At 40.7% G+C, this 19426-nt stretch overlaps 1 protein-coding gene and 1 long non-coding RNA gene across 8 annotated transcripts in view; one reads left to right on the top strand and one right to left on the bottom strand.

Annotated features, from left to right (window-relative positions):
* The window catches only part of FHOD3 (formin homology 2 domain containing 3), a 650322-nt gene that overhangs the window by 585189 nt on the left and 45707 nt on the right, over nucleotides 1-19426 (bottom strand). For all 7 annotated transcript variants that reach the window (XM_045007832.1, XM_045007840.1, XM_045007828.1 and 4 more), the window contains exon 2: nucleotides 7089-7195. In XM_045007832.1, coding sequence (XP_044863767.1) covers nucleotides 7089-7195 — 107 coding nt within the window. The remainder of the gene's footprint in view (nucleotides 1-7088; nucleotides 7196-19426) is intronic.
* The window catches only part of LOC123365163, a 47305-nt gene that overhangs the window by 1167 nt on the left and 26712 nt on the right, over nucleotides 1-19426 (top strand). The window lies entirely within an intron of this gene.

The following is a 19426-nucleotide window of genomic DNA, read 5'->3' on the forward strand; positions in this document are numbered from 1 at the left end:
TATGATTGCTCTTTATAAATATATCAGAGGGATTAATATTAGGGAGGGAGAGGAATTATTTAAGCTTAGTACCAATCTGGACACAAGAACAAATGTATATAAACTCGACACTAGGAAGTTTAGACTTGAAATTAGACGGTTTCTAACATTAGAGGAGTGAAGTTCTGGAACAGCCTTCCAAGGGGAGTAGTGGGGGCAAAAGACATATCTGGCTTTAAGACTAAGCTTGATAAGTTTATGGAAGGGATGGTATGATGGGATAGCCTAATTTTGGCAATTAATTTTGGCAATTGATCTTTGATTATCAGCAGGTAATTATGCCCAGTGGTCTGTGATGGGATGTTAGATGGGATGGGATCTGAGTTACTGCAGAGAATTCTTTTACTTGTAAGTCTTCCTGTATACGTGTGTGCTGGCAAGTGGGTAATGAACTCTTACAGTGACATGTGATCATGTCACCTGAACTGGAATCCATCTTTAACCTGGTGCTTTTCCATTGAGAAGGAGGGGGTGGGAGCCCAGAGAGGGAGAAAGGATTCCCACCTTATGCAAAAGATATATAAGTGGATGGAACAGAACAAAGGGGGTGGCCATCATGAGAAATCCCCTACCTATCACATGAGCTGGAACAAGGGCTGTACCAGGGGAAAGGATCATGCCCAGACTAGGAAGGTGTCCAGTCTGTGAAAGAAACTTACTGAAACAACTCTGAGGGTGAGATTTTATCTGTATTGAGTTTTATTGCTGTACTAGGCTTAGACTTGTGTGTTTTATTTTATTTTACTTGGTAATTCACTTTGTTCTGTCTGCTATTACTTGGATCCACTTAAATCCTACTTTCTGTATTTAAAAAAATCACTCTTTACTTATTAATTAACCCAGAGTATGTATTAATACCTGGCGGGTGGGGGGCAAACAGCTGTTCATATCTCTCTATCAGTGTTATAAAGGGCGAACAATTTATGAGTTTACCCTGTATAAGCTTTACACAGGGTAAAACGGATTTATTTGGGGTTTGGACCCCATTGGGAGTTGGGCATCTGAGTGTTAAAGACAGGAACATTTCTGTTAGTTGCTTTCAGTTAAGTCTGCAGCTTTGGGGCACATGGTTCAGACCCTGGGTCTGTGTTGGAGCAGACTGGCATGTCAGGCTCAACAAGACAGGGTGCTGGAGTCCCAAGCTGGCAGGGAAAGCAGGGGCAGAAGTAATCTTGGCACATCTGTTGGCAGTACCAAGGGGGTTTCTGTGATCCAACCCGTCACACTTACTATATAATATAACAAAGTAACAAGGAAAAATATCATTATCTGTCACGGATACTTTTAAGAAATAGCCAATCTAACCCTGTCTTCATGTTATGGATGGTATCTGCTCAAGCAATTGCAAAATAATTTTTAAGAAACAAAGAAAGAAAGTGTGCACAAGTGTGGAACTTGAAAATGTTATCTGACACTCAATATGCCATGGACTAAGCCCTATTAATCAGGTGAAAAATATCTATGCCTACAGAGTCTTACCCCTTTCAGCCAAACTCTTTGTGGTGTAAAGGAATAAACAGCTGCGCACTGTTTATTGAATTTGAACACACTGTCAATCAACTTTCTATTTAAAATATTTTTAAAATGTAACTTACTGTGTATTTCTCTTGTTTTTTGTTAAAACTTCTATTTCCAATCTAGCTTCACTCCACACTTTTTTGCTTTTTTCTTCCCTATAATAGTAGATCATGTTGTATCTTTTCCTGGGTTGTTTTCAGTGACGTGCTTTCCTCTTTTCTTTCTTCCCTCCCCTTTCCCATTCTTTCTCTACACTGTGTACTCTACGTTCTGCCCTATAATTTTTTGTTCCTCCCACTTCTCTTACAAACACCCCCACCTCTCTCTCTACCCTACTTCTCTCCCCGCCCACCTTGCTACAACTTCTCATTGATTTCGCTCTTTCCACCACACCAGATAGCACATGGCAAACCAGTGTGCTGTAGATTGACACCCCAGCTTGCTGTGCCCTAAATCTTTGTGTAGAGAAGCTCTTAATCTCTATCTCATCCAACTGACTCCCGGCTTCTGCAAAGGTGGTTGAAATGGGTCTTCACTAATCTACTTCGTCAACTAGCATCTTTTTCTGGATCCTCCTCCACAGGGGATAGTTACAGTGATTGGCTCTCCTGCTATTCCTAACAATCCCAAGCAGAAATAGTGTGTAAATGACCTAAGATTCTTGCTAGTTTCAGAGTTGCCCACAGAGTTCTAAATGGCAGCAGTGAAAGCTGCAGATTCTGGAAGATAATACTGCATTGATTCACATTCTATTCAAGCTTTTCTTCACAACCCTAAGGGATAAAAACTTTAAAATAAAAAAAAGATAGAATGGATTTTGTAGAAGTTGTTGGCATTTACCAGGAAAGATTTTTATTATATTTACCATAGGCAATTGGGGTTTGTTTCTTTTTTCAAGCCCTGTGTACAGGCATACATGATTTCTTTCAAAAATAATTTTGATTATGGATGAAGAGAGTCACAGAGATTCACCATTTACATTTACCAGAACTGGCATCATCCTTTTTCTTAGAGAACATTATTAATCTTTTCCACTTTGTACGTACCTACCTAAGATTTTAAGAGAGCACAACTCACTGCAGTATCTAGGCAATGAAGTACAGTGAAATGCAAAAGATATATAACTAAAGACTAAAACTGGACTTTGTCACCTTCCTAGGGTTTGGTCCATTGTGCTTTCCTCATCCCACTCCTATCATCATCTCAGCTTCTGTTAATGTAGCTAGGCTGTGGTGAAGGAGGGTGTTTTGCACCAGGCTCTGAAGGTAGACAGATCTTATTCTGATACGCTTCTGTAAGGGGTTCCATAGATTAGGGCCTAGCCCCAAAACTGCTTTGATCACCTAGCTCCCGGGTCTTTTATTCTGGGTTTAGCAAGCTTTCATGTGCCTGATGAGCACAGTGGTACTGAGGTAGAGAGGTGGATCGTGAAGTAGTCTACTCTCAGACAATTAAGGATGCTGAAGCTAAGAACCAGGACGTTTAAATGAACCCAGAACAAATGAAAAAACTGAACTCTACAACGTGAGTGAACAAAGATTTTGCAAGGTCACTGACAATTAGGTTTTTGCAGTAACAGAGAATTATACAGAGGATAAATTCATGGCAGATTAGTAGCTACAGGGCAACCGAAAGAAATAGTATAGTAAATTTCATTATAAAAAAACCCCCACACTGAATTGTTGTTCAGCCCTAATCGGAACTATACTAATACTTCTTGACTAATGTCAAAGACTCATAGCAAATTCAGACTCCTACAATATAACTTTTCTATCTTACATGAGAATGGCTCTACTGAATCAGCCCAATAGTCCAACTAGCTCAATATCCTCTCTCTGACAGTGGCCAGTGCCAGATGCTTCAGAGAGAAAGAACAGAAGTGAGCAATTTTGAAAGATCCATCCCATTGTCCAGTCCCAGCTTCTAGCATTTGGAGGTTTAGGGACACCTGGAGCATGCAGTTATGTTACTGACCATCTTAGCTAACAGCCATTGATGGACCCATCCTCCATGAAATTATCTAATTCTTTTTTGAACCCAGTTATACTTTTGGCCTTCACAACATTCCATGGCAATGAGTTCCACAGGTTTACTGTGTGTTGTGTGAAGTAGTCTGTCCTTATGTTTGTTTTAAACCTGCTGCCTACTAATTTCATCGGGTGACCCCTTATGTGAAGGGGTAAATAACACTTCCCTGTCCACTTTCTTCATACCATTCATGATTTTATAGACCACTCTCACATTCTCCCTTAGATGTCTCTTTTCTAACCTGAACAGTTCCAGTCTTTCAATTTCTCCTCATATGGAAGTTGTTCTATGCCCCTAATCATTCTTATTGCCCTCCTCTATATATTTTCCAATCCTAATATATCTTTTTTTGAGATGAGGTGACCAGAACTGCATGCAGCATTCAAGTTGTGAGCATACTATAGATATATATACTGGCATTATGATATTTTCTGTATTATCTACCCCTTTCCAAATGATTCTTAAAATTCTGTCAGCTTTTTTGACTGCTGCTGCAGAGTGAATGTGGATGTTTCAGAAAACTATCCACAGTGAATAGAAGATCTCTCTCTTCAGTCTTATAGTCTTCTCAACTGACTTACTCATAAAGGTGACATTACATGAAACTCGCTTGGATAGTCTTGGTACAGATCAGTCAAATTCTGTTGTCATTTACACATGTGTAGATCTGGAGTAACATCCCTGAAGCCAGTGCAGTTACTCCAGATATACACCTATCTACAAGAGAGAAAAGGCCAGCCATTAGTGTAGATAGTTTCAGAAATGTTTTGTTTCTGACGTCTTATTTTGCTACAAATGATAATAATTAAACACTCAGCAGAACACAATCCTCAGCTGGTGTACATCAACACACTCCACTGAAACCAGCTGTGGATCTAGCCCATTACATTATAACCTAACAAATTAGTTAATTGCTTTAACATCTCACCACTATGCAAAATATTCACATAAAATGTTTTTATCCTGAAATGTTAATGATAATAGAAGGTTCTATATAAGTGCAAACTATCTACAGATGTGAACATGCTTCACACACATTAATTAATTTAGGCTCAATGTCCCCTTTGGAGGTAGACAAGTATTATTATCCTCATTTTCCAAGTAAGGAAAAGAGCAATATCAGCAGCAATACCTAACAACAGTTGGGCAGTACAAGGCAGTAGACCAGGATGTTAAGTGGATGTTTTGTAATGCCTCGCAATTGATAGCAGATTCTGTTATGTAATAAGAGGTGCTGTAATAAGTGTAATTTTCTAAATCAAATAGACATAGCAGGCATGTGTCTTAAAGGGACACAGTTTGTCCTGAATGTTTTCCCACTACAGTCACTTCTGAAGAGTTTATTGGATTGATTTACTTGTCCAAAGTGGGTGGAAAGAAAAACGGGGGTGGGAAGTTGTTGTTCAATCCTGAATGACAAAACTGGCATAAAAGCCATTGGCAGGCCTCATACTCATCAAGCTGCTTATTTGTGCTATCACCAGATACCGGTTGAAATGGAGTTAGGTCAGTAAAAGTACAATGGAGATGCTAACAAGAGGGAAAGAATGCCTGGGAAAAACTGACCTCACAACTCACACAGGAAGAAAACTCCAGTGAAGCTCTAGATAATCTTATATTTTCCTTAAACATGAATTTCTTCTTTTATGCAATGTAATTACAACCTTCTTGTAACACACGATAGTATCTTGGGATAAAGTAAAATGCAATGAAGAAAGAACTCTCTACAAATTTCAGTGCAGCAGCAAATAAACTCTCTTATATCTCAGTCACATAGATAATCAAGTGCAGTTTCTAATATTCAGTGTTTCTCAGTGAGAAATATTTAACATTTATAACATTCTCACATCTTTATGTGAACAGTGCCAAGAAAATTGTTTAAAAAGATAAAGTTAATTTGAAATTAGAATTACAATTGAAATTAAATGTTTATTAGTCATTTATACAGAGGCTGAAAAGCCAGTGACTTTTAGCACACAGAAGTTCACTAATCATTTTACTATGGAATGGATAGGTAGACTATTCTGATTTATGGGACACACAACAGAGAAAAAAAAAGAGCCATCTTTCTCAAAATAACAAGGAGCAGCAATAAAGTTCAAAGCGAAGCCTATCTAAACACAGCTTGCTTAAAAAAAATTACATAAACTGAATTCATTTACTTCTAATAATAGGACACCATCTTTACCTGCCAAATAACTATCCTATCTTTTTCATACATAGCAGTTTTTGCATACATATGTAAAATCTTTTTCGGTTAAGGAGACCATTTATAGACAATGTCCTTTCTTAAGAAACCACCATAAAATATCCCCAAATGTACTGATTAAAATTCTGTTCCACATTTATTAGAAGGCCACATCCATTATGTCAGTCCTTTGGTTTCACCATATTGTAATCAATGAAAATACAATTTAGATTAGTAAAAAAATATTATACTACAGAAAGACTATATCCATAATCCTTTGTATAACATTAAAGAATAGACCGGAAGAAAAAATAAAAAAATGAATAAACTAATCAAAGAGCCAAATTTGTCACTGGCAACAAAACTTAACCAATGGCAACCCTAATTGTGCCCTTTTGGTACTGCTGGTCTGTGATATATCTGAAGCCTATTCACAAAATGTTACGGGTCTAAACCTGCCCTTAGTTACAAACATGCAACCCTAGTAAAGCAACTAGGAGTACAAAAATGCAATGGAGGGTGACAAAATGGTTTTAAATTGTATATTTTATAACTTGAATAAAAATAAAGATAACTGTCATAAGCAATCACCCGAAGGCCCATCAGAAATCAGGCAGACACCAAATTCTACTAATTTATTTACTGATATATGTATGTGATGATCAGTAAGTTTCTTTGCTCTCAGTATCAATTATCAGAAATAATCAGTTTATTAGGAGCTATATTATGATATTACACTCAGTATGCCCCATTGAGCAGTGTTTTGTAAGAGAGAGACATTCTCTCTCTCAAAAATTTTCATAATGGGAGTCTTCCTATTGACTTCAATGGGCTCTGGATCAGGCCTCTATTCATAAAAACCAAGTCATTGAAGTCTACATCTCAAAGACCATCATTTGGCTGAGAATTGGTAGAAGGTATACAGTAACAGTCAGAGCATATCGAGGTTCTTGGTGAGGTTGCAAAGGAAGCACAAATACTGCTGAGTTCTACATACTAGAACTAGATACCAATCAGGGTAAGCTACAGAAATTATATAGGACTGTTTGAAAAAAGATCCAGCCTAGAAGATTTCATACACTAAGCAGTCTTTGTTCTAAAAAAGACACAAAAGTGAAAAAAGAATAAAAAAAAACCTTTTGCTTCTAGAAAGGGAATTGAATGCAACTGCTTGTGAGTAAAGATATGAAGGTTATGCTTTTCTGCTTTCTTATTTGAGTCTCAAAGTACCAGTTTAAGTGCCCATGTCTCCATCACTTCAACGTATCCTGATAAATAGGTCTTTTCATTTAAATCTGATAAATATTTTACGTACCCAGCATCTTCCTGGAAACCTTCCAATTCATCCCTTTGCTCCGCTAAGGTGGATTCTAAATCCAGATAGGTACCATTATGGGACAGTTGCAGTGTACAGTCATCAAGCTGTAAGAAAAAAAATCAAAATAGTGTAATTATTTGTATTAATAAATTATAAAACACTGCCCTTCTTTTAGATATGCCAATGTTTTTTGCAGCAGAAAAAGGGAAATCTTAAAGCACATGTTCCTGTTGAAGTACCTGTTCTCCGCCATTTTCACTTTTCCACAAAGTCCTGAGGTCCACATTGCACTCACTATTCTTCTAGCAAAGGAGGATAAGACAGCACTCTCTTATTTGGAGACCAATACTAGTTCTTAATTTTCTAAAGGAGCCATTTGAGTTATTAAGCCCTCAAACTCCACTGAAGACTAAGCACACTCCTCCTTCAGTGCTCTCATCCCCAGCTGGCATAGGCAGCCAAATGTTTGTTACACACACACACACACACACACACAGACAGATAGACATAGAGACACACACACAGAGAGACAGATAGACGTAGAGACACACACACACACTTCAGCCCTCCAGCGAATTCCATGTCACTGACTCAGGGAGAGATTCAAGGAAAGATTTCTAATACTCAGATTAAAGATTATTTTAGGTTATTGCTTGGATCAGGAGGCAAAATTTATCTTTTGATTTATGCCAGAATAACTGAAATCACAATCTGTCTACAATCATTGTGCTACTACCAAATCTAGGATTTGGAAAATCTGTTCAATTCTGTTTAGATTTTTCTTTGGAAAAAAACCCAACAACAACAATGTTGCTTTTACATGAGCTATTCACAGTTATCTCTGTAACTTCTTCTGGGAAGGAGACATTTAAATGGCATGGCACAAATAGAAGGCTCAGTTTACTGGAAAAAAACATGTAAACAAATTTAACTCTTTGATTCTTAGGGACAGGGCCGGTGCAAGGAAGTTTCGCCTAGGGCCCGAAACTTCCACCTTGCGCCCCTCCCCAGCTAACCCCGCCCACTGCCCACCCCCACGGCAGCTAACCCCACCCACCCAGGGAGCCCCCCCTCGCAGCAGCTACCCCCCTTGCAAGCCCCCCCCCCTCCACAGCAGCTAACCGGGCCCGGGGAGCACCCACCCCCATGGATGCTAACCCCGCCTCCCTCCACAGCAGCTAACACTGCCCGCCGCTGCAGCTAACCCTGCCCGGGGAGACCCCGCTGCAGAAGCTAACACTGCCCCCCACCGCGGCAGCTAACCCCGCCCGGGGAGCCTGCCCCAGCTCTCATTCTCCTCCCCTCCCAGGATTGCGGCACCGATTGGAGGAGATTTAGAGTGGGGGGCTGTGTGCTCAGCAGAGGAGGCAAAGTGGAGGTGATCTGGGGCGGGGAGCGGTTCCCCTGTGTGCCCCTCCGTTACTGCGGGCGGCCCTCCCCACACCCCTCCCCACACCCCTCCCCACGCCCCTCCTCACCCCCACCCCAGCTCACCTCCACTCCACCTCCTCGCCTGAGTGGGCTTTTAGGCACTCTCAACCACTAGGCGCCCTAGGCGGCCGCCTAGTTTGCCTAAATGGTTGCACCAGCCCTGCTTAGGGATTAAAAAAACCTACATTAAGATCCATAACTAGTGCATGTATCTTTTTGACTAAGAAGAAATATCAATTTACACAAAGCTGGAAACACAGTCCTTCTCTCTAAAGAAATGAGGCTAAACACTACTCTGGGAAACTTTTTCCTAGTAGCCCAGGGTATCAACTGAAATGCTAATTTATTCACAGCAATGCCAAAAAGCAAACTACTAATTAGATAAATGTTCTTCTGTCACTATGGGGATTGGGAGATTTGCCCACAATCTCCAATTCTACTGCATAACTAGGAAAAAGGAACTGTGCTTTACTAACATCTGATGACTTTAGTCTATAAAAGGCATGACGAGAACAGGAAGTATCTGATGTGCTAGATACAGGAAAGTGGTACATTCTGCCTATTTTCAATTCATCACCATAGTTCCAGTTGAACATCGTATTATTCATTCTTGTCCTAAAGCTTTGTACAATGTATCTAAGAACTGAAACTATGGTGATGGAGGGTATGTACAAAAGTAACTATTACTCCAATACTTTAACTATGCTGCATTTCACCAAAACGTTGGCTCCTTTTCAATGGGGAGTGGGGGAGGCAAGATGAGGTAAGAGGGAAGTAAAGTAATTCCTACATAAAGGACCGGGTACTCAGATACCATTGTGAGGAGCCACTATGAAATACTAAGACAGATCAATCACCTCATGTAGATTCACTCTTCCTCCCCACACAGGCGAAATAAGGGACTGGAATGGCTGCAAATTCCCACTGTTGGAGCTCCTGCTAATTATTCCAGCAGAAGGAGAGGAGAATTACCTCCCCCATATCCGAAATGATAGGAGATTATAGCCACAAAACACACAGCATTCCCAAGATTTGTGCATATTTCCAATGCTCTGCCATTTGCCAGGGTTGAGTATACAATGACTATACTCCTCTGCACAGCCTCCTCCTCACTCTCTGGGCACCAGCAGGTGGTTCACTGAGAGTACAGGAAAGACAGGCTCCCTGTTATCAGCTCCTGTGCTTGGCCCGCAACAGCACAGAGCTGCAATTGTAGGCAAAGTCCTGCTCAGCCCCCCGGCAGCCCCGGGCTCAAACATGCCCACTGAAGTTGGAATTTTTAGGGAATTTGGCTGAGAAGATCTATCAAGTCTCTACCAAGCATGTGCAGGAAGCTTTTGAAAAACTGTAGTTATCGTGACCAAATTTGGGCAGATTTTCACAGAGAGAGCAAAAGGCCACCCCACTGCCAAATTTCAAGTCCCTGTGCCAAAGCCCGTGAGTGCTAGAACTTCTCAGATAAAAGGTTACTAGACATTTTTAACATGGTCAAACAATGTATTTTTCCCTATCCTCATTTTCAGAAACACCTGAATTTCAGCCAGAAGCAAACACCTGGAATGGAAAATTTCAGCCCAAATGGTTAAAGTTTGGCAAAGCTATAAGGTTCTTGCAATGAGAAGCTGTGATGATTATGGAAATGTGTCTATACAACTTATTCATTCAGTGAACTCTCTGTATGTATCTTTATCAAGCTGCAAACTCCATTTTCAATGTGGAGGCTAGCTGCATTCACTGCGAGCTTCAGCCTCGTGTTAGACTGAAAATTCAAAAGAGGGCCGTTGACTTAAGTGCTCAACCAATGATATGTAATAGCACTAGACAAAAGACTGGCTCTCAACCAGAAGAACTAGTTTATCAGGAGAGAGGTCACAAAGTCATGGTAGGACTCTATGGTCACCTGTTGAGGCTGACCAGGGAGTTACACCCACCTACCAGAACACAGAGGGTTCTCCAAGGACTTCCAAGGGACAGGTGAGCTGAAGAGGGGAAAATCCATATAGGATTTACAACTTCCATACTGATCTGTGTGTTTCTTGTGAGATTAAGTAAAGAGCAACAGTGTTGTAGAACTCTGTGAAAAGTGTGTATGTTCCTTGCTACAACTATCATGTAGCCCTTGAGAGAGTTAAACTATAACCAAAAGACTCACACCTTCAGTGGGATTCTGGAAGAGGGTATGTTTAAGCTATAGTGGGAGTCTTAAGAGTCATCACTATGCTTAGGGACTAGCCAGCTGAGCCACATGGTTGCAGCTCTCAGGAGGAATTGTTACACAACAGGTCTGTGTTCCTAGAGTCTTTCTATGGATCCCAAGTCCAGGATAGTGCCTGGACACTCTTCAGACACCAGAGGCTTAAAACACCAGGGGATCCAGAGGCAGGATTGCCCTGATAGCAGTCTGATGGGCCACAGGCAAGGCTGAGCCCAACAAGACCTGTTACAGAAGTGTTGGGCAACTTTAATTATAGGTAGCCAACCAATCCTGCCTATAATACAGTGATGGGCAAACTTTTTGGCCTGAGGGCCACATATGGGAATAGAAATTGTGTAGTGGGCAAGAAAAGTTCACAAAATTGGGGTTGGGGTGCAGGAGGGAGTGAGGGCTCTGGTTGGGGGTGTGGGCTCCGGGATGGGACCTGAAATGAGGAGTTCAGGGTGCGGGAGGGGGCTCTGGGCTGGAGCAGTAGAATGGAGTGTGTGTGGAGGGGTTGAGGGCTCCCGCTGGGGGTGAGGGCTCGGGGGTGGGGCTGGAGAAGAGGAGTTTGGGGTGTAGGAGAGTGCTCTGGGCTGGGACTAAAGGGTTCAGATGGCAGGAGGGGCATCAGGGCTGGGGCAGAGGGCTGGGGTACAGGAAGGGGTGCAGGCTCCAGCTGGTGGGCCATGATCTGGGGGGGGCTGTGGATGAGGGGTTTGGGATACAGGCTCCAGGCAGCGCTTACCTCAAACAGCAGCATGTTCCTTCTACAGCTACTATGTGGACACATGGCCAGGCGGCTCCGCATACTGCCCCATCTGCAGGTACCTCCCCTGCAGCTCCCATTGGCCGCAGTTCCCGGCCAACAGGCTCCAGCTGATGGGACAGATTCAGCCCACGGGCTGTAGTTTGCCCACATCTGCTATAATACATACACTGTAGATGTATAATATACTACCATATATCTGATTTAAGGTCAATTCATTTTCATCTATAAAACCGATTTTTTTCCTGGTTTCACGTTTTTTGTTATCCAGAGATCAGTGATAGCTATGCCAATGGTCTCACTTTTAAACTGAATCAGACACTCATGTCTAGTTAATCCATCACTTCTCCACAAAGACAACCACAAGCTTAACATATAACAATGGTACTAGTCATGTTTTATGGACCATGGATGGTATTGATGTTAGTGATGTGGATACCTGTGCATTAGGAAACAGAGAACAACTTGTCTCACTTTGCCCAGCAAGTCATCAAAAGGTAATGATTACTCATATGCAAAATATATGCATTCATATCTAATCTATGCTGTTAATGAAACAATGGTAACATAGCGTGATAGTTCCATGAACAGGACATTAAGTCTGCTAGAACCATGGATCTCATCATCAGCAAAGGGCATAGTTTATTCACAGACTGGACATAAGAAACCAAATTATTCCACTGAAATTATATTGGTCTGAAGAAACAGCAGGCTAGGGTTCTTTAAAAACTCCTCTAAAAATGTTATTTTCCAAATAACTATTACTGAGGAAAATGAAGAGAAAACTGACATACGAAGGAAGTATTTAAAAGGCCCAAAAATATAAAATAATCTCTTTTATAAGAATTATTTTACAAATTTTACACAGATAAGATTATAGGAAACAATTATAAGAATGGCCATACTGGGTCAGACCAATGGTCCACCTAGCCCAGTATCCTGTCTTCCGACAGCGGCCAATGCCATGTGCTTCAGAGGGAATGAACAGGACAATTATTTAGTGATCCATCTCATCATCCAGTACCAGCTCCTGGCAGTTAGAGGCTTAGGACAGCCAGAGCTTAGGACTGCATCCTTGATCATCTTGGCTAATAGCCATTGATGGACCCATCCTCCATGAACTTGTCTAATTCTTTTTTGAATCTAGTTATACTTTTGACCTTCACATTCTGCTTTGGACTTAACAATCTTGAGTAATTTTGTATCATCCGCAAATTTTGCCACCTCACTGTTTACCCCTTTTTCCATATAATTTATGAATATGTTGAACAGCACTGATCCCAGTACAGAACCCTTGCTCCATTCTGAAAACTGAACATTTATTCCTACCCTTTGTTTCCTTTCTTTTAACCAGTTACTGATCCTTCCCTCTTATCTTATGTGAAAGGCAACTGAAAAATGTAGTCAAAGAGTTAAAAATCCAAAACAAACAAGTATTTTAAAAAACACAATTCCTAGTGTTTCTTAACCTAATCTGTCAAAGGGTAAGGACACCCTTGGCCCAAATGTAAACTGAAAGGAGCTATTTTCAGGTTCAGAACCCAATTGCTCAGCTGCCACTCCTGCCCCTTGTGATGTCATCACTTCACTAGTTCTCTGGTCAGCACAGAGAGTCTTCCACAGTAAACAACACATAAAATTTGAATGTAAATCTCAAGCAGACAAAGCGTTTGGAGGACGCTCATATTTTCTTTAAAGACCATAAGGAAATAAAAAACATGGGATGCCAATGTAGTCTTTTTTATTTTGCTGATCACCTTTAAAAATTAGTTTGGGTTGGATTCCTATGTCTTTGTGCCAAAATGATTTTTACTGCAAGGCTATTGAGCTCAATAGGACCCATCAACATAGCTTTAACTGCAGCACAAAGGCAGTGAAGGTTTCTCAGTTGGTCAGTTCTTAACAAAAAAAAAAAAAAGCTATGCCCCATTTCTCCTCACAATATAGCTCTTATTGCTAAGCAACGGAAAAAAGCTCCTAGTTTCCTTTCTTTCTAAATGCAGCACTGAAAGGAACAAGGAGCAAGAGGGCAAAAAGAACAATAGGAAGGAAAGCAGGCAGCTACCTGAAGACGATTAAATGCCCAGTGTCTCCTTTCAAAACTACAATGGAAACTTTTTCCTGCTTTGAATAAAACTAAATCTTAGTCAGTCATTTTTTGCTTTTACTGTCTTTAGCTGCTTATTGTCCAAGAGCTAAAACTGAAAGATTGTTGGCAGGGAGGGGGGGAAATGGGGCATTTGCCTCTAACACATTAGCCACATGATTTCAGACTGAATAATGTGAAGTCTGCAGGCGTTACAGCCCCTCCCCACCCCTGAGTATGTGTGCGCGCGCACTTCTTATTCAAAAAGCCTAAAGGGTCAATTAAGCAACACAAATGCAACACACTTATTGCCATGCCAACTGAAACTTTAGAGAAGCTGTTTTCTTTTTCTCCAGAATGCTTAGCTAGATTATAAAGCCTGAATCTGAAGTGGACTTTCCTTGGTTGTTCTAAGTCAGTGGTCCCCAACCTTTTCGTCTGGCAAGTGCCAGACAAAGGACCGTGGCGGCGGTCGAGCATGCGAATTTCAGCGGCATTTCGGCGGTGACGCCTCTCGATGACGTCGCCTATCAGCGGCAAACGGCATTATTGAGAGGCATCGCCGCCAAAATGCCGCCGAATTTCAGCGGCATTTCAGCGGATGCTCGACTGCCGGCCAGGACGCGGGTGCATTTAGATGCCCCCGCTGTTCTAAGTTGTCTGTCTAGGGTACTGACAGTCAATTTGGCAAGAGCCAAGGTGATATATATCAGGACTCACTCACTCTCCATTTTATTTTAAAAAGAGAAAACTGTCCCAACTTATTACAAATGTCTTTTTTTTCTGTCACTTTCTTTCACACAAAAAAAAACCCTGGGGCCATAGGACTGTATTTTTCAGCAAGCAACTTACCAAGTGATTTCCTCACATCGGTTTCTAGAGTTGTGTTCGCAAAATCCATGCATCTCAAATGATTGTCCCGCACACTGTGATGTTGGCTACAAGGTGATAGCCAGCAGGTGTACAGATCAGAGCAAACCATTCTCAGAGTTTTATCTTCCATTTAAACTAGTGATGGACAACTTCCAAAGGGTTCAGTTCAGATAATTACTGAAGGTTCAGAAGCCAAATTTATACTAGGCACAAGCCCACTGATGTTTACGGAGATAGAATATAGGTGATTTGTTTCTGACATTTACACAAACTACTTGAACAACTTGACTCTGCAAGACAGAACCGGAAATATCACAACAGGCTCTCATCAGATTTCTAATAGTTCTAGAACAGGGGTTCCCAAACTTGGTTCGTGGCTTGTTCAGGGTAAGCCCCTGGCGGGCTGTGAGACGCTTTGTTTACCTGTGTCTGCAGGTACGGCAGCTCGCAGCTCGCAGTGGCCGCGGTTTGCCATTCCCAGGCAATGGGAGCAGCCGGAAGTGATTGCCCAGCCTGCACCACTTCCCGCAGCTCCCGGGAACGGCGAACTGCGGCCACTGGGAGCTGAGAGCGGCCGTACCTGCGGACATGCAAGTAAACAAAGCGTCTCACGGCCCGCCAGGGGCTTACCCTGAACAAGCCGCAAACCAAATTTGGGAACCCCTGTTCTAGATAGAACTGTCAGGACAACTTGTCCTGCTGCATTTTGCCATTTCCAGTCCCACATATTACGGAGATGAACAGAGATGCTGAATAAAAGGAATGGGAGGACGTTTATTTTTTAAAGTTACCTGATTGTTTGGTTCATACTACTAGTTTCTGGCAAAAGTTCACACAATTTTTATTGCAGTCAAACCTCTTCACTAATTTAAACCATTATTGGCTGGCAATTGCTCATGTTAATTTTGGCATGCTTTTTGTCAACTTAAAGAGTGGTTTTCATAGTGGGGAAAAACCGTTGATTGTAACAGACAAAACTAAATTGCTTTATTGCTCAGTCTTCCTTTTTAAACTTTTTAAGCCTTATTGATTTTATATATTACAAGCCTGTCATGTCTGCACACTTCCACTGCTCAGTTTTTCACTATGCTCCTTTCTGGGTCAGTTGTTTCTGCAGTGAAATAACAATCCTATTACTGGGCCCTGTGAAAGCCAATTCTGTCCTTGCCTGAGCCATCTCCTCCTCCACCTCCTTTCTAAACCCCTCTTGCCAAAGATGGAAAAATGCCCCTAACAACTCAGATTTCATATCTACATTATTTCAAATTGGAAAGAGGTCTTAGTGATCCACCATAGTATGATTTATTAACAGAATTCTAATAGCCTCTCCAGACTTTAAGGTCAAACTGGTTGTCAGCAAAGGGTCGGAACAATGACTATTTTATTCTGTATTCAGAAAGAACTGTGTTTTAATCAATAAACTTTCATTAACATTATTACAGTTCATTAGATGTTTTCTGCAGCTGCATGTGACTCGGCCTTTATAATGTGACAGATGATTAATATTGTTATTGATTCTCAATGAGTAACCTAGATAGAAATAAAAAAATGTACTATTTTATACTAAAGGCAATTGCCAAAGATTCTGCATATTTCAGCTCTAACACTTGCAGGTCTGATAGCAAATCCCCATTCTTCAATGTATATCATATGATGTGCAGAGGATCTGAGGGAGATTCCCACACCTGAACCATTCTTTTTAGGTGACAAATTTGAGGAACTGTCCCAGATTGACGTGTCATTAGAGGTGGTTTTGGAACAAATTGATAAATTAAATTGTAATACATCAGCAGGACCAGATGGTATCACCCAAGAGTTCTGAAAGATCTTATATATGAAATTGCAAAACTACTAACTGTGGTGCATAACCTATCATTTAAATCAGCTTCTGTACGAGATGACTGGAGGATCACTAACGTGACACCAATTTTTTAAAAAGGCTCCAGAGGTGATCCCCAATTTCAGGCTGGTAAGCTTAACTTAAGTAACAGGCTAATTCGTTGAAACTATAGTAAAGAACAGATTTATCAGACACATAAGTGAACACAATTTGTTGGGGAAGAGTCAACACAGCTTTTGTGAAGGGAAATCATGCCTCACCATCATCTATTAGAATTCCTCAAAGAGATCAACAAACACGTTGACCAGGGTGATCCAGAGGATATAGTGTACTTAGACTTTCAGAAAGCCTTTGACAAAGTCCCTCAACGAAGGTTCTTAAGCCAAGTAAGCTGTCATCAGGTAAAAAGGAAGATCCCCTTATGGATCACTAACTGGTTTAAAGATAGGAAACGAAAGGTACCAATAAATGGTCAGTTTTTGGAATAGAGCGGGGGGAAATAGTGGAGTTCCCTAAGGTTAAACAGTGAGGTGGCAAAATTAGCAGACAATACAAAATTACTCAAGATAGTTAAGTCCAAAGCTGACTGCAAAGAGTTACAAAGGGATCTCACAAAACCGGGTGATTGGGCAACAAAATGGCAGATGAAATTCAATGTTGATAAATGCAAAATATTGCACATTGGAAAACATAATCCCAACTATCCATACAAAATGGTAGGGGTCTAAATTAGCTGTTACCATTCAAGAAAGAGATCTTCGAGTCATTGTGGATAGTTCTCTGAAAACATCTGCTCGATTTGCAGCAGCAGTCAAAAAAGCTAACAGAAATTTGGGAATCATTAGGAAAGGGATTGATAATAAGACAGAAACTATCATAATGCCTCTCTATAAATACATGGTATACCCACATCTTGAATGCTGCGTGCAGATCTGTCACCTCATCTAAAAAAAGATATCTTGGAATTGGAAAAGTTACAGTGAAGGACAACAAAATTGATTAAGGGTATGGAACAGCTTCCATATGAGGAGAGATTTAAAAGACTGACGTTTCAGCTTGGAAAAGAGACAATTAAGGGAGGATATGATAGAGGTCTGTAAAATAGAGGTGTGGAGAAAGTAAATAAGGCAGTGTTAATTTACTCCTTCACAAAACACAAGAACTAGGGTTCACCCAATGAAATTAATAGGCAAGTTTAAAACAAACAAAAGCAAGTATTTCTTCACACAACGGAGAGTCAACCTGTGGAACTCTTTGCCAGGAGATGTTCTGAAGGCAAAAACTATAACAGGATTCATAAAAGAATTAGATAAGTTCAGAGAGGATGGGTCCATCAATGGCTCTCAGCCAGGATGGGCAGGGATACAACACCATGCTCTCAGTGTCCCTAACTTCTGTTTGCCAGAAGCTGGGAGTGGATGGCAGGGGATGGATCACTTGATGATTCCCTGTTCTGTTCATTCACTCTGAAGCACCTGGCATTGGCCACTGTCAGGAGACAGGATATTGGGCTAGATGGACCATTGGTCTGACCCAATATGGCCGTACTTATGTTCTTATGCGTGTTCTTATGATCGTTTCAGAACACAGCATCCCAGTGTAGGAGAAACTGGTTGGAGAGGGTATTTGATTTTACTTATTTGTATGAACAAAATACATTTTAAACTCACTTATCTGTTTTTGTTTCTTATGGATTTTTTCTTTGTTTGGTTTGGTTTAATACATTTTTGTAACTCAGAACCTTAAAAGGTTTTAAAACAAACAAACAAAATTTACAAAAACAACTCTTGCCATAAGGCTCAGGTTGAAAATTAAGACCTGCATCCAGCGGTGAGCTCCACAAGAGCGGAACCCTGCACCTATAAAAAGCCCCACTGACTTCAGGGTCCATTCACATAGAATTCATTGTGGAATCAGGGCCTACATTTGGAGAAAAATTCAACGTATACATTTATTATTTTTAGGGAAAAATTCACAGTGTCTCAGGCAGTGAATTTACATAATGAAACAGCAGGCACAAGAACTGCTTCCATATTTTTAACTACATTTCAGTGGTTTTCAACTAAGGTTTTATGTGTAAATATTATTAGCACTCTAATGCTTACTGAGTTAACTGCTAATAGTCAGCACTTAAACAGCTGTTTTCATCCTCAAGGTGCTTTACAAACTTTGCAGGAACAGGGCCTTAAATGTGTGCATGGACTTAATTTTACATCCTGCGACTAGTCCCACTTAAGTCACTGGGACTACCCACAGACTGTAAACTTAACCACAAGTTTAAGTGTTTGCAGGATTCAGCTGAGAGATCAGAGTCAAATTAAATTAAGAGAACTTGCTGCTATGATATGAAGGTTTCTGCTTTGTGATCTCATCCTACATTCCTACCTGATCTCAGACTCCCATATCACATCCTATCTCCTGCTCTATAGCCTCAACAGCACAAATATCTTTCGATGGTGATGTATCTGGATGTACAAAACATAACATCAAGAGCACATTACAGCCAAAGGAACCACTAGCACAATAAAATGGCAACAAAATATTCCATTAATTATTTTACTATCACTGAAATAAAGAAAATAAAAAGAAACTGTTAAACAAATATTATGAATCTGACTTTAGGCAACATGTTGAAGGAAGTTCAGAGTTAAGACTGCAAGTCTTAATATACCCTGTTGTACCTTGCTATTTCAGGGGTCTCTGAAATGGATGTAATTAAATACTGTGAATATACATAGTATATCTGCTGCAATGGTTAGATACATAGGAGTAAGTCAGGGATTCTACGGTGCTTCGTTCTGTTGATCACTTTATGAGAAAGAGATCCCCTTGTGATGCTGACAGTCCAGGTGCCAGTGCATGCCAGAATCTCAGGACAATGCACTTGTATGTGAATATCAAAGAAGCGTTAATTGTTAGTATGCATTCAAATTAATTCACTCCTATAGTAACAGAGATCAAAGGAGATATTGACTGTATTGTTTTTGTCTGTCAGTCTCCCATAGTTTGCTATTATGTTACTTGTACATTATGTATACCCTGTAATTAAATATCCCTAGATCAATGGTGTGCTAATGAAGAGTGTATTCAGCTGTTAGAAATTCATGAAAACTAATGGAATGTTACTTGTATTGTTCTCAAT

Source organism: Mauremys mutica, chromosome 2 (genome assembly GCF_020497125.1).
Source record: "Mauremys mutica isolate MM-2020 ecotype Southern chromosome 2, ASM2049712v1, whole genome shotgun sequence".
Classification (NCBI taxonomy): Eukaryota; Metazoa; Chordata; order Testudines; family Geoemydidae; genus Mauremys; species Mauremys mutica.